This window comes from Molossus molossus, unplaced genomic scaffold (genome assembly GCF_014108415.1).
Source record: "Molossus molossus isolate mMolMol1 unplaced genomic scaffold, mMolMol1.p scaffold_m16_p_1, whole genome shotgun sequence".
NCBI lineage: Eukaryota > Metazoa > Chordata > Mammalia > Chiroptera > Molossidae > Molossus > Molossus molossus.
Genome location: NW_023425344.1, coordinates 125,588,606 through 125,603,220, shown reverse-complemented (window position 1 = coordinate 125,603,220; position 14,615 = coordinate 125,588,606). Strand labels below are relative to the sequence as shown.

The window sequence follows — 14,615 nt, the reverse complement described above, 5'->3', positions numbered from 1 at the left end:
ATTTAATTAATTAATTTATTATTATTACAGATGTTTCTCCTTTTCTCCACACTGATTCCCCCCTCCCCATTCCTCCCTGCCCAGTCCCCAGCATTGTTGTCCATGTCCATTGTTCATGCACACAAGCATATAAGTTCTGTGGTTTATATCTCCCCCAACACCCCCTCTTCTGGGGATTGTCAGTCTGTACCCCACTTCCACGACTCTGGCACTACCCCATTCCTCAGACTGTTGTGTTCATTATATTCCGTAAATAAGTGAGATCATATGATGCTTGCCTTTCTCTGTTTGGCTTGTTTCGCTTAGGATAATACTTTCCAGGTCCCTCCATGTCGTCTCAAAGGATAAGAGATCTTTCTTTCTTACAGCTGCATACTACTCCACTGTGTATATGTACCACAGCTTTTTTATCTATTCTTCTACTGATGGACACTTGGGCTGTTTCCAGATCTTAGCTATTGTAAATAGTGCTGCTGCAAACATGGGGGTACATATAGTCTTTCTGATTGGTGTTTCAGGCTTCTTAGTGTATATTCCTTGAAGTGGGATCACTGGGTCAAATGGAAGTTCAATTTTTAATTTTTTGAGATAACACCATATTGTTTTCCATAGTGGCTGCACCAGTCTGCATTCCCACCAGCAGTGTCCTAGAGTACCCTTTTCTCCACATCCTTGCCAACACTTGTTGTTTGATGATTTGTTGATGGTGGCCATTCTGACAGGTGTGAGTTGATACCTCATTGTTGTTTTAATTTGCATCTCTGATGATTAGTGATGTTGAGCATTTCTTCATATGTCTCTTGGCCATTTGTATGTCCTATTTGGAGAGGTGTCTATTCAGCTCCTCTGCCCATTTTTAAATTGGGTCTTCCTTTTGTTGAGTTGTATGAGTACTCTATATATTTTGGAAATTAACCCCTTATCTGATGTATCATTGGCAGTTATGCTCTCCCATACAGTGGGTTGCCTTTCCATTTTGATTATTGTATCTTTTGCTGTGCAGAAGCTTTTGAGTTTGATTTAGTCCCATGAGTTCATTTTCACCTTTGATTCTGTTGCCTTAGGTGATGTATCATGCGTATGATGACTGAAATTTTGCTGCCTACAATTTCTTCTAGGATTTTTATAGATTCATGAGTCACATTTAAGTCTTTTATACATTTTGAGTTTATTCTTGTGTATGGTGTAAGTGGATGGTCTAGTTTCATGTTTTTGCTAGCTGTCCAATTTTCCCAACACCATTTATTAAAGAGGCTGTCTTTACTCCACTGTATGCTCTTGCTCCCTTTGTCAAATATTAATTGAGCATATTGCCTTGGGACCATTTCTGGGTTCCCTGTTCTGTTCCACTGGTCTATCTGCCTGTTCTTGTGCCAGCACCAGGCTGGTTTGATTACTGTGGCTTTGTAGTATAACCTGAAATCTGGTAATGTGATCCCTCCTACTTTGTTTTTCTTTTTCAAGATTGCTGTGGATATTCGAGGTCTTTTTTGGTTTCATAGGAACTTTTGAAGTATTTGTTCTAGTTTTGTGAAGTATGTCCTTGGTGTTTTGATGAGGATTGCATTGAATCTATAGATTGTTTTGGGTAGTATGGACATTTTAATGATGTTAATTCTTCCAATCCATGAACAAAGTATGTGCTTCCATTTTTTAATATCCTCCTCTATTTCTTTTTTCAATGACCTGTAGTTTTTTGCAAACAGGTTTTTTCTTTCTTTGGTTAAGTTTATTCCTAGTTATCTTAATTTTTTTTGCTGCAATGATAAATGGGTTGTTTTCTTAGTTTCTCTTTCTGTGAGTTCATCATTGTGTTTAAGAATGCCATCGATTTCTTGACGTCAATTTTGTATCCTGCTACTTTGCCAAATTCATTTATTAAGTCTAGTAAATTTTTGATGGACTTTGGGGTTTTCTACGTATAGTATGATGTCATCTGCAAATAATGATAGTTTCATTTCCTGCTTTCCAATCTGGATCCATTTAGTTTTTTCTTCCTGTCTGATTGCTGTGGCTAAGACTCCCAGTACTATGTTAAATAAGAGTGGCGAAAGTGGGTGGGCATCCTTGTCTTGTTCCTATTCTTAAAGGAAATGCTTTTAGTTGTTGCCCATTGAGTATGATGTTGGCTGCAGGTCTTTCATATATGGCCTTTATTATGTCGAGATATGATCCCTTTATACCCACAATGCTGAGCGTTTTTATGAGAAATGGATGCTATATTTTGTCAAAGGCTTTTTCGGCATCTATTGATATGATCATGTGGTTTTTATTCTTCATTTTGTTTATGTGGTGTATCCCATTTATTGATTTGCGAATATTGTACCAGCCTTGCATCCCTGGAATGAATCCCACTTGGTCATGGTGAATAATTTTTTTGATGTATTGCTGGATCCGATTTGCTAGTATTTTGTTCAGGATTTTGGCGTCTATGTTCATCAGGGATATTGGCATGTAGTTTTGTTTCTTTGTAATGTGTTTTTCTGGTTTTGGAATGAATTATGGTGGCCTCATAGAAGGAGTTTGGAAATCTTCCTTCTTGAATCTTTTGAAATAGTTTGAGGAGAATGGGTGTTCTTTTTTGAATGTTCGGTAAAACTCACTGGTGAAGCCATCTGGGCCTGGGCTTTTGTTTGCTGGGAGAGTCTTGATTACCTCTTCAATTTCTTTAGTTGTTATGGGTCTGTTCAAGTTTTCTATCTCTTCTCGGTCCAGTTTTGGGAGACTGTGTGTTTCTAGAAATTTGTTCATTTTTTTTAGATTGTTGAATTTGTTGCCATATAGTTGTTCATAGTAATTGTTAACGGTCTTTTGTATTTCTATGATGTCAGTTGTTACTTTTCCTTTTTCACTTTTGATTTTGTGTATTTGGGTTCTCTCTCTTTGTTTCTTGGTGATTCTAGCTAAGGTCCATCAATCTTGTTTATCTTTTCGAAAAATCAGCTTTTTGTTTCATTGTTCCTTTGAATTTTTTTTTTTTGGGTGTCTATGTCATTTATTTCTGTTCTGATCTTTACTATTTCCTTCCTTCTACTTGCTCTGGGGTGTTTTTTGTTGTTGTTGTTTGCTTTCTAGTTCTTTAAGTTATGAGGTTAGATAGTCTATTAGAGATTTTTCTTGTTTCTTAAGGTAGGCCTGTAGCACTGTGAACTTCCTCTGAGAACTGCTTTCGCTGCATCCCATAGATTTTGTATTGTTGTGTGTTCATTTTCATTGGTTTCCAGGAAGTTTTAAATTTCTTCCTTGATTTCCTCGGTAACCCTTTCATTGTTTAATAACATGCCCTTTAGCCTCCATGTGTTCAAATGTTTTTGCATGTTCTTGTTGCAATTCATTTCTAGTTTCATGCCATTGTGATCTGAGAAGATGCTTGATATGATTTCAATCTTCTTGAACTTGTAGAGACTTAGTTTGTGTCCTAACATGTGGTATATCAATGAGAATTCCCATGTGCACTTGAGAAGAATGTGAATTCTGTAGTTTTGGGGTGTAATTCTCTGTAGATATCTATTAAATCCGTTTGGTCTAGAGCTTCATTTAGAGTCTGTTTTCTTGCTAATTTTTTGTCTAGAGGATCTATCCAGTTATGTCAGCAGGGTGTTGATGTCCCCTGCTATGATTGTATTGCTGTCTATTTCTCCTTTGAAGTCTTCCAGAAGATTTTTAATATATTTTGGTGATCCTATATTAGGTACTTATATGTTTATCAAGGTTATATCTTCCTGTTGGATAGATTCTTTCTATATTATGTAGTGGCCTTCTTTGTCTCTAGTTATATTGTTCATTTTGAAATCTACTTTATCACATATGAGTATTGCCACCCCAGCTGTGTTTTGCTTTTCGTTTGTTTGGAATATATTTTTCCATCCCTTCACTTTCAATCTATGTGAGTCTTTTGTTGTGAGGTGGGTCTCTTGTAAAGAACATATAGATAAGTCATGCTTTCTTAGCCATCCAGCTACACTGTTTCTTTTTCTTTCTTTCTTTTTTTTTTTTTTTATCCTCACCTGAGGCTATTTTTTCCTTTTTTGTTCGGATAGAGTGGGAGGGAGAGAGAGGAAGAGAGAGATAGAAACATCGACGTGAAGGGACACATCGAGTGGCTGCCACCCGCACGACCAACCAGGGCCGGGGACAAACTGCAACCGAAGTACGTGCCCTTAGCGGGAACCGAACCCGGGTCTCTCCGGACCGCAGGCTGACGCTTTAACCGCTGAGCCAAACTGGCCAGGGCTACACTGTTTCTTTTTATTGGAGAATTCAGTCCATTCACATTTAAAGTGATTACTTATGGCCATTTTTGTTTAGTGTGGTTATATTTTTCTTCCTGTTTCTTCTACTAATTACAGCAGTCCTTTTAACATTTCTTGCAGTGCTGGTTCGGTGCTAATGTATTTCCTTAGCTTTTTTTTTTGTCTGGGAAGCTCTGTATTTGATCTTCTATTTTGAATGATAGCCGTGCTGGATAGAGTAGTTTTGGATTCAAATCCTTGTTTTTTATGACTTTGATTACTTCATGCCATTCCCTTCTGGCTTGTAGTGTTTCTGTTGAGAAGTCAGCTGAGAGCCTTGTGGGGTTTCCTTTGTAGGTAACCTGTTGCTTATCCCTTGCTGCTTTTAGGATTCTCTCTTTGTGTTTTATTTTTGGCATTTTAATTACTATTACTATGTGTCTTGGTGTGGGCCTGTTTGAGTTGTTCTTACTTGGGGCTTTCTGTGCTTCTTGAACTTGAATGCCTTCTTCTTTCACCAAATTAGGGCAGTTTTCTGTCACTATTTTTTTGAATGTATTCTCTAACCCTTGCTCATTTTCTTCTTCTTCGGGGACTCCTACGATGCGAATATTACTACGTTTTCAGTTGTCCCACAGTTGTCTTAAGCTGTCTTCCTGTTTTTTAATAGTTTTTTCCTTTTGGTTTTCTGATTGGTTGATTTTTTTTCTACCCTGTCTTCTAATTCACTATCTGGTCCTCTGCTTCCTCTACTCTGCTGTTTAGACCTTCCAATGTGTTCTTTATTTCTGATATGTCATTCTTCATTTCTTCTTGGTGGTTTTTAATTTCCAACTGATTGCTTTTCAACATTTCTATGTCTTTACTCATGATGCTCTTGTCCTTAAACTTGCTGTTGAGCTTCCTCATGGCTCTGAATTCTAGTTCTGTTAACTTGCTTAACTGCACCTCATTTATTTCATCTTCGGTAGAGGTCTCTTGTTCTTTCGTTTGGCATTTTTTTGTTTCATGATTTTGGCCATATCAGTGGCCTTTGGAGTCTGCCAAACCTCTGCTGGGTTTGGATGAGAATGTGAGGTCCCACGTTAAACATCACTGTCAAGTATTATGTTCCTGTACAGAGTTGCAAGTCCAGGATTAAATCAGTTATTCTCTAGCTTTTTTTCCTGGAGGTTATTAGTCACAGTTACTTAAAGAGCCCTGGCTTCTCAGTTGAATGAAAAACTTTCTCAGGTGTTCAGCATGAGAGGATTTCCTGAGGGTGGGGCAGATGCTGGTTGTTAATGAGCCTCAATTTGCATTTCAGTGGCCACTGGGTGGGGTTGTATGTCCGTGGGAGGGGTTGCTCTCTTTCCCCAGATCCCTGGGAAGGGGTAAGATGTTTACTGTCCTGTGTGGCCACAACTCAGCAAAGCTCTGAGCGCATTCCATATCCTGAGTGTCCCCACACAGTTCCAGTCCAGTCTGCCCTCCCTCTGCCGGAGCCCAAGGTGAGTGGCTGTGCCTATTTTAGCGTCTGTCCCATCTCTGCACTCTGGAGCCACTTGGGAGTTTAACCGAGGGTGCTGCTCAAAGCTAAGGCTGCTGCTGTCCGTTGGCTCCCAGGCCCCCTCTTGCGCCTCCACAATCCTACCAGGATTGAGTCAGTGTTCCTGGTTATATGGTTCTGCATCCTGCTTTTCTGTTGCTTTTTTCTGACAGTCTGTCTTTATTTTCGTTGTAATTCCAGTTTGGTCCTGGGAGATGGTCTGTGTATCTTCCATTCACTCCGCCGCCATTTTGGAATCCTCTACCCAAATTTATTTAACTATAGAATTCTCTTTCTATTAGACATGTGGCAGTTTGATGTTCCACAGACAACACTTTTGTAAACAGTGAACTATAACAACTCACTTATTCTAGTTAAAGGAGGGTTTCCTGCTAGTGTTTTAGCAGGGTAGGTATTTGGTTTTGTAATGTCATGAAAGATAAACATGAGAGGGACCTGCAGTGGAGGAAGTGGGGTTAATGCAGATCACGAGTCACTGGAGTATAACTTGAACATGAATTGAATCTGTCTGGGTCTGTACACTCATGCACTGAGATGATTTCAGGCCAGTACTGTACATAGGGTTGGCCTGGTCACTCTTAATTTGGGTTTATGGGAGGAGTTTTTCTTAGAAAGTGTTTCTTTAGCATCATGATGGCAGTGGTCCCACTCCCTGAAGCTCCTCATTGATGTCTAGGGAGGGTTATTTGATTTCTCCTAGGTTCACACCCATGTTTGTTTCAAGTAGTGCCTGCCAGTGCTTCGATAGATGACTGATGAATTTGTTTTGGGCTACCTCTTTGCTACGGGCAGTCATCTCCAAGAACTCATATTAATACACAAAATGAGATCTACGAGCCTTTGTTCCCAGCATATGGATTGAGCTCATCTGTATTTTACAGTGATTGTGGCAAAAAATAGTAGCAGAGACCCAGGTAACAGCTGTAGGCCTGCTGAGAATTGATGGTGGCTAATAATCTGGTTACTTATAATGTTCATTGGTAATTTGAAAATATTAAATCTCATTATACAGATATGTAAATGCAAACACTGAAATATTGTAGCAATTCAGTTGTATCCTGTGTCTCATTTTATTTAGCTATTATCTCTTTTTTCTAAGTATACATTAATACAGATATACCACGAACATTTTGCACATGTCTCTTTAGGCACATATATTCATGTTTTTACTGGATAGATACCTAGAAATGGAAGTATTGGGTCATAAACAAATTTTAAATATTAGTAAAATGTAGTGTTTTTATCTGAGGGTGATTTATGTTCCAAGATCCTCAGTGAATGCCTGGAATTGCAAGTAGTAAGTACTGAACCCTATGTGTACTGTTTTTTTCTTATACATACATGTCTAAGATAAAGTTTAGATGAACAACAACTCAGAATAAAATAGAACAATTATAGCAATATATTGTAATAAAAGTTACGTGATAACCTATCTGATCACTTAGATGGCTACTAAGTGACTAATGGGTGGGTAGTGTGTATACACACACACAGATACACACACACACACGCACGGCCTTGAGATGCTGGATGAAAGGATGATTCAGGAGTCCAGGCAGGATCAAGCAGGAATGGCATGAGATTTCATCCTGCCATGCAGAATGGTCCACAATTTAAAACTTGTGAATTGTTTATTTTTGGAATTTTATACTAATATTTTTAGACCAAGGTTGATCGTGGGTAACTGAAGTCATAGATAAAAGGGGGGAACTACTGTATAAGTAAACTCCAAATTAATACACTTTTATTATATATCTTTTTAAACTCTAATTGGTAGACTGTGATTAACCAAAGCAGAGAGAAAGAAACAATGTGCCTTACCCTCCCACTTTGTAGGCAATAAAAAGGTCCAGGTGGAGAACTTAAAAACAATGATAAAGTTGACTAAAAGTCAGCCTTTTTTTCTTCTTCTAAACATTGCCATGTGCGTGCTTTTCTGAACAATATTAGTGATAAAATACTCTTCTTCTTCAAAAATTTTGTTGGTATAGATTCCAGATATTTGCTGTTGAGGCTTTTGTTTTACCTTAATAAACATTCTATGTTACCTGGAGGTTAAATAATGTTTCGAGTCGGTTCCATACATGTGGATGCAGCTATACACATTACTTGTGAAAAAAAAGTTCATAAAGAACCCTGGTTGGGCCCTGGCCGATTTGGCTCAGCGGTTAGAGCGTCGGCCTGCGGTCCTGAGAGACCCGGGTTCGGTTCCCGTTAAGGGCACGTACCTCGGTTGCAGTTTGTCCCCGGCCCCGGTTGGGTCGTGAGGGTGGCAGCCACTCGATGTGTTCCTTTCACGTCGATGTTTCTCTCTCTCTGTTCCTCTCTCTCCCTCCCACTCTACCTGAACAAATAATGGAAAAATGTCCTCGGGTGAGGATTAAAAAAAAAAAAAAGAACCCTGGTTGGTACGGCTCAGTTGGTTGGAGCATTGTTGGGTTTCAGGTTTTATTCCCGGTCAGGGCACATACCCAGGTTGTGGGTTTGGTCCCTGGTTGGGGCACATATGAGAGGCAACCGATTGATGTTTCTCTCTTATATTTATGTTTCTCTGTCTTAAATTAATAAAAACATACTCATGTAAGGATTGAAAAAAAAGATTAAGCAATCTGAAAAATAGAAGTTCATAATGATTTGTAATCTTGAGCTTGCTTTGGGCATACTTTGTGTCTCTAATCCCAATGGTCCTAATTTGTCAAACAGTCGATTGAAATAAACAGTGACAGTACCGTGATTACAATTCTGTCATTCAGTGTGACCACTGAAGTTCTTATTTGTATTTAAAATTTAAACAGTGAAAAATCTTAAAGTGTGCCTGGCCGGTTTGGCCCAGCAGTTAGAGCATCGGCCCGTGGACCAGAGAGTCCTGGGTTCAGTTCCCGCTAAGGGCATGTACCTTGGTTGCAGTTTGTCCCGGGCCCCGGTTGGGGTTTTGTGGGTGGCAGCCAGTCAATATGTCTGTCTCACATTGATGTTTCTTTCTCTCTCTCTTCCTTCCTCTCTCCCTTCTGCTCTGTCTGAAGATAAATGCAAAAATGTCCTTGGGTGAGGATAAAAAAAAAAAAATCTGAAGTGTAATCTTGTTGTTTGTAACTTGGAAATTTTAGTTCATACACAAAATACTTTGACAGTCATTTCCAGAGTGGAAATATATACTCCCAGCAGAAAAGTTTGAGAGAACTCTGGTTGTTCCATATTCTTATCAACCCCTGATACTCCTTTTCTTTCTTTTTTTTCCATCCTTACCCGAGGACATTTTTCCATTTCTTGTTCAGATAGAGTGGGAGGGAGAAAGAGGAAGAGAGAGAGAGAGACAAAGAGAGAGAGAGAGAGAGAGAAACATTGATGTGAAAGGGACACATTGAGTGGCTGCCACCTGTACTGCCGGGGACAAACTGCAACCAAGGTATGTGCCCTTACTGGGAACTGAACCCGGGTCTCTCTGGACCACAGGCCGACCGCTGATCCAAACTGGCCAGGGCTGATATTTCTTTTTAAAATAAGTGAATTTTGTTACACTGTGATTCTAATAGTAGATAAGAAAGTTTAAAAACCCAGTTGCATTTCTCAGTATGCATCTCAGAACCATCCGTTGTAGGAAACTCTGGGGTGTGCTTGATAAATGAGAAAATCGTCTCCCAAGATTGAGGTGATTAGGTATTTCATTGAGAGCGATTTTAAAGAAGAAAGGTTAGCACAAAACTGTCAATTTCAGTGAACATGAAGACATATTTAGCATGAACGTCTGTGAGTTATAAACATTACTACATATCTGTACTCATGTTTTGATTTAAGATTTTTGTTCCTTTGTTTATATTTTGGTTTTCATCTATTTGATTAAAATAAGAAATATAGGAATAGGAATTGGTCATGCTTTTGGACCTCTGGCTGTGTAATTCTGATAAATTTATGAAAATTTGTGTCATGTTCCTATAAAAGAGGAGAGCTGGTGACCTGGGGATGCTTAATTTGATAGTGGCTGGTTGAGAAATCACTCATTGCATTCTGTGAGTTTTTCTTTATCTGTGAGGCCTTATTATCCGTAGCTCCTATTGATACCATTGTAATTAGCTAGGATATTAGCAATAGGAAAGAAGCAAAAGGGAGGCCAGCCATTACCAGTCCATTTCCTGCAGATTACTGGGGGGAAGGGACTGAACAAAAGGAAAATGGGCACATGCACAGTGAAGTTGGGGTGGGGCACATGCACAGTGAAGTTGGGGTGACATGGGGAAAGTGCCTGTTAATCAAACCTGGAAACTGATATCATTGGCTAGAGGGGGCAGAACCACTGCAAGTTTGTGAAAATTTGGTGATACATAATCCCAAGACAAAGGAATTCTAGGTCTCTTGGCTCGTGTATCTCTTGCCTTTGTTGCCTCTATAGTCATGTATCCCAGCAGACCCCACACTCAATGGATTTATGGACTGCAGCTGGACACACAAGCTAAGCTAGCCTGATGCTGGATTGGAGTATGCCCTAACATGGAACAGAAACTCTGGACAGTGACTTGAATTCTAACTCTGTGGAAAGCAAGATGGGACTTCTTTCTTGGTGGGACATAGGGAAATGAAACCTTGGAAACTCAGGGACTTAACTCCACACAAATAAATGCCACTCATTCTCCCATAGGAGTCTCAGAAAAATTTTTTTCTTGTGATATTGCAAGAAGCCAGCTTACACTGGCAACAAGTAGGGATGAGGAGAGCTCCCCACCAAAAACACTATTAACTTTGGTGTTAGAGAAAAAGCAGGTCTGGGGCAGAAAGCGATACCCAGTACAGCATGTTAACTAAAAGGTCAGCCTGTGGGAGATGACATCCACAATGCAGGGCCAGTGTGGAGCAAAATGGCTTTACTGCATGCGCCAGTGCAGGCAGGCTGAGCCCAAAAGAGTTCATCCTCTAAAAGCAGTTGGGGTATAGGTTATATACTCTACTTTTAGCTTCTGGCAGTTCCTGCTGATGTACTCTGCCCCCGGCCCATTGTCACTTTGCAGTAGGACTGGTCTGGTATCTCGTCCTGCATGTGCTGGGTGATTCATTGCCTTGGGGATAATCCAGATAATCCTTATCCCTACTCAACAGAAGGCTGAGCAAAGGTCATGGAAGCAGCATATTTTTCAGTTTCCACCTTTTTCAAGCTTTTACTAACCCTTTCATTAACCTTTTCCCTCTTTGAGGTCTTAACTGGGAGAGCTATGTCCATTGTAGTCATATATTTTTTTTTCTCCTTTAGTGTACCAACAGGTTGGAGTACCTGTAAGAAAACATAAAGTGAATAACTGGCTGTGGTTCTTTTGAGCACCAGGGGAGGATAAAAATGAAGAGGAGGCTGCTCCAGAGTAAGATACCAGTGAACTCTAAATTGGAACTTGACTGTTTCCTCAGTTTTCTGTTTGGCACAGATATGGGAGGTAGAGAAGAGAAAAAGCTTTAATCAGTTTGTTGATCAAATATGCAAAGTAGTATGTTAGGAGATAATTCTAAGAAGACATGAATGAATAAAGAAAAGAAGGAAATCAAGAAAAGGGAGGTGGGAAGTATATACATTCACAACCTTTTTTTTTTTTTTTTTTTTTAATCCTCACCTGAGGACACTTTTTGCATTCATAGAGTGAGAGGGAGAGAGGGAGGAAGAGAGAGAGAGAGAAACATCGATGTGAGAGAGAAACATCGAGTGGTCACTGTTGTAACCCAGGAGATCGACCACACTCAGACTCCATTTTTCAGTTTTTGGGGATGTTTTATTACCTGCGCAGGGACTGCAGCCAACCTACACAGAGGAGAACTGCAGCCCCGAGCTCAGGGGGAGGGTTGCTTATATAGGGCAGGGGTCATTCAAGAGTTTAGCAGAGCAAGCAAGCTGCTTGTACAGAAGCGGAGGCAGTTAGCGATAAGCAGGAGGGAACGGAGGGGGAGGGAGCTGGGGCGAAAGGGAACCGGGTGAACTGGGTCAGCATACATCTGTCCTGCTATTCATTCCATTATCCAAGTTTTAAAAACTAACAAATTCGAGACAGATATCAGCAGTCAGTCAGGTGCAATACACACATGTTGAACAGTTACAGTTTTATGGGGTAAAGGGAGCTTCAGTTTCTCCCTATCAGTTTCTTTACAGAGCATGCAGGACACTCTGGCCTTGGGGCCATTTCTGTCCTCCCTTTTCTTGAAGGATGTTGCTTTTCAAATTCCCAGTGAAGGTCAAACTCTAGTTAATTTTTATGGGGCTAAAGCCCTCTATAACATTCCCCATTGTTCATCTTGCTGTCTCTGAGGTTGTTAATTAGGGCAGCTTAAAGACAAGTTGGATTCTAAGGACAGTGAGCTACAACATTCCCCCCTTTTTCTTGATAGTGGATCAAACCATTGATCCACAATTGTCATGGGGAGACAATCTCTAGTTGGATTGTGCTAAGACCCTAAGTTTTACTGATTAGACTCTCTCTCTGATGAAGGCTAGGAGTCTATTAAATTTGGATGGGTTTACAAGTTATTCCGATTAATAATAACAGTAGGGCCCTGCTATAGCTGAAATCAGGGATGTTAGCTATGGTGACTAAATAAGTTTTCATATTAATTATGGGAGACCTGTTCTCCTTCTCTTAGTTTCTTTGTCTTAGAATTTGGATGCTCTGTCTGATTATACCTGAATGGTTGGCATAGAAATAGCAGGTTTCACCTAAGGCTGCATATAGACCCTCTTCTGGTTGACATTTCTTAAAGATTTTTTTTTTTAATGTTTTATTTCTAAGTACCCAGTTCTCCTGGGGTCTAGATCTATAAAGATTCCCCTGTACAGTTATAATCAGAAAAATTAGAGTCCCAATAAATGTAAGAGTCTCATTTTAAGGGATCTGGAGAGGTCTGCACCGTTCATTCTGCTTTTTCTGCCTTCAACCAGGAATGATGCAGCTAGACCGGGATGCCGTTGACCTTGATAGCCGTTGGTGAAGGCAGGATGACAGTGTATAGTCCCTTCCAGGCCAGAGTTAGTCCTTGGATGGTGAATTTCTTTATTTGCATCGAGTCCCTGGCTGGAAAGGGTGCACAGAGTCTGAGGTGGGCACAGGCAGGGCATCGCAGATGTGTTTATGGATGGCCTTCTGGGCAGACTGCAGGGCCTGTAAGAACTGTAAGAGAGCGAGGGGAGCAGAGTGTTCCAGTTTTCACCGGTTTCTAAAGTAAATTTGGTTAAGGTTTCCTTTAAGGTCCTGTTCATGCGCTTTACCTGCCTGGAACTCTGTGGGCAGTAAGCACAATGGAGCTTCTAATTTATGTTTAATCCCTTAGAGATATCCTGTGATATCTTTGCTATCAAGACGGGGTCATTGTCTGATCTAAGGGTCAGGAGTAGCCTAAACCTGTTACTCCCTTTATTGCATCCTAGACTATTATAATATTAGTAGGGGCAAGTTCTCCCCTCTCAGTGTCTTATCTTCTTCCCTTCCTGAGTAATCCTCTATTGTCCTGTCTTCCTGTAATATGTATGCCCCTCTCTTTCTTCTTCCTATCTTTTTATTTTTTCTGCATAATCCTTCTTCAACTTACATAGACTCTCTGTGACTTTTCTAGTCCCTCCCCTGACATGAACCTGAGAGCTTGCTCAATCTATCTGCTGTCTGCATATCCCCTAGCCTTTTTCTTTTCCTCCCTATTTAGACCTATATATTTCTGCTTCCTTCTATCTTTTCCTTTTCCCTGTGACCTTATTGGAGTTTAGTAAGCTTGGTGTAACCTAAGAGGGTAGGCTGGTGCAGCTGGTTGACTAAAGTCTGACCTAGAGCCTCAGGGACCAACAATCTCCCAGCAGGCAGTGTCTATTATTCGTTGATTTTCTTTATGACTTGTTTCTGCTCAGTTAAGTCATTTTCTGACCCAGTGTAAGTAGGAGTCAGAGGTGAACTTGGGTTTGGTGTGGTAACTGCTATCTGGAGAGGTCCCCACTAGTTTTAGGGCCACATGTTGATCTTCCTTATTTGCAGCATGGTTTCCCCTTGTCTCATCAGAGAGCCTGGATTAGGGCTATGAGTTCAGTCCATCGGGCTGAAGTTCCCCTACTTAATGACATGGTCCAGAGTTACTACTGCTGCCCCGGCATACCTGATATCTTCCTGGACATAGTTGCTCCCGTCTATGAGCAATACCTCATCTGATGATGGCAGTGGGTCATCCCTGAGGTCTGGGCGGCCGACTGCAGTGTCGATTGCCTCCAGGCCGTCCTGCAGAGGTTACTCCGGGTCATCATCTGGAGGCAGGCTGGCAGGATTGAAGGCCAACGTCTTGTGGAACTTGATGCGGGGTCTGGCTTGAAGTGGCAGTGGCCAGCAATTAAATGATCTCTGGAGGAGATCACGTCCGAGTAGGGGGTATGGGCACTCCGGCAGGAACAGAAACAAATGAGTTACAGTATTTTCCCCAAGGTCTATATTCCTCTTTGAAGTCCAGGGGTAGGTTAGGGCCCCATTGGCTCGGTCAAGACTGAGTCTGCTGCACCAGCGTCTATTAGGAAACTAACTAGTTTATCCCTTATTATTTAGTATTATTCTGGGTTTCAGAGGGCTCAGTTGGAAGGAGCCCTGGCCCTGTCATTTTCCTAAATTAAGCATGGCTTTTTATTTTGTCTGACTTTGTCTTTTCTATTCCTAACTGGTACCTAGGCCTATGGTCCTGACCCTTCCTTATATTTCCCTTCCTAGGGTGACCCTATTCTATGTGCCCTGTTTCTCTTAAGGCTGCTATTACTACCTTTGCTAATTCAGCCAATTGGGCCAATAGGCCTTACAGGGGAACACGGTGAAAAGTGTTCTAAGGAAGCCCTTCCCCCGGCAGTA

General features: G+C 40.8%; 1 protein-coding gene across 5 annotated transcripts in view; it reads left to right on the top strand.

The window, feature by feature from the left end:
- The window catches only part of CCNY (cyclin Y), a 290,463-nt gene that overhangs the window by 69,191 nt on the left and 206,657 nt on the right, over nt 1-14,615 (top strand). The window contains exon 1 of one of the 5 annotated variants that reach the window (XM_036261763.1): nt 11,031-11,126. The exons of the other annotated variants lie outside the window; for them this stretch is intronic. Coding sequence (XP_036117656.1) covers nt 11,105-11,126 — 22 coding nt within the window. The 5' untranslated portion in view covers nt 11,031-11,104. Of the gene's footprint in view, nt 1-11,030; nt 11,127-14,615 lie in introns of those variants that run through there. 5 annotated transcript variants of the gene reach the window in all.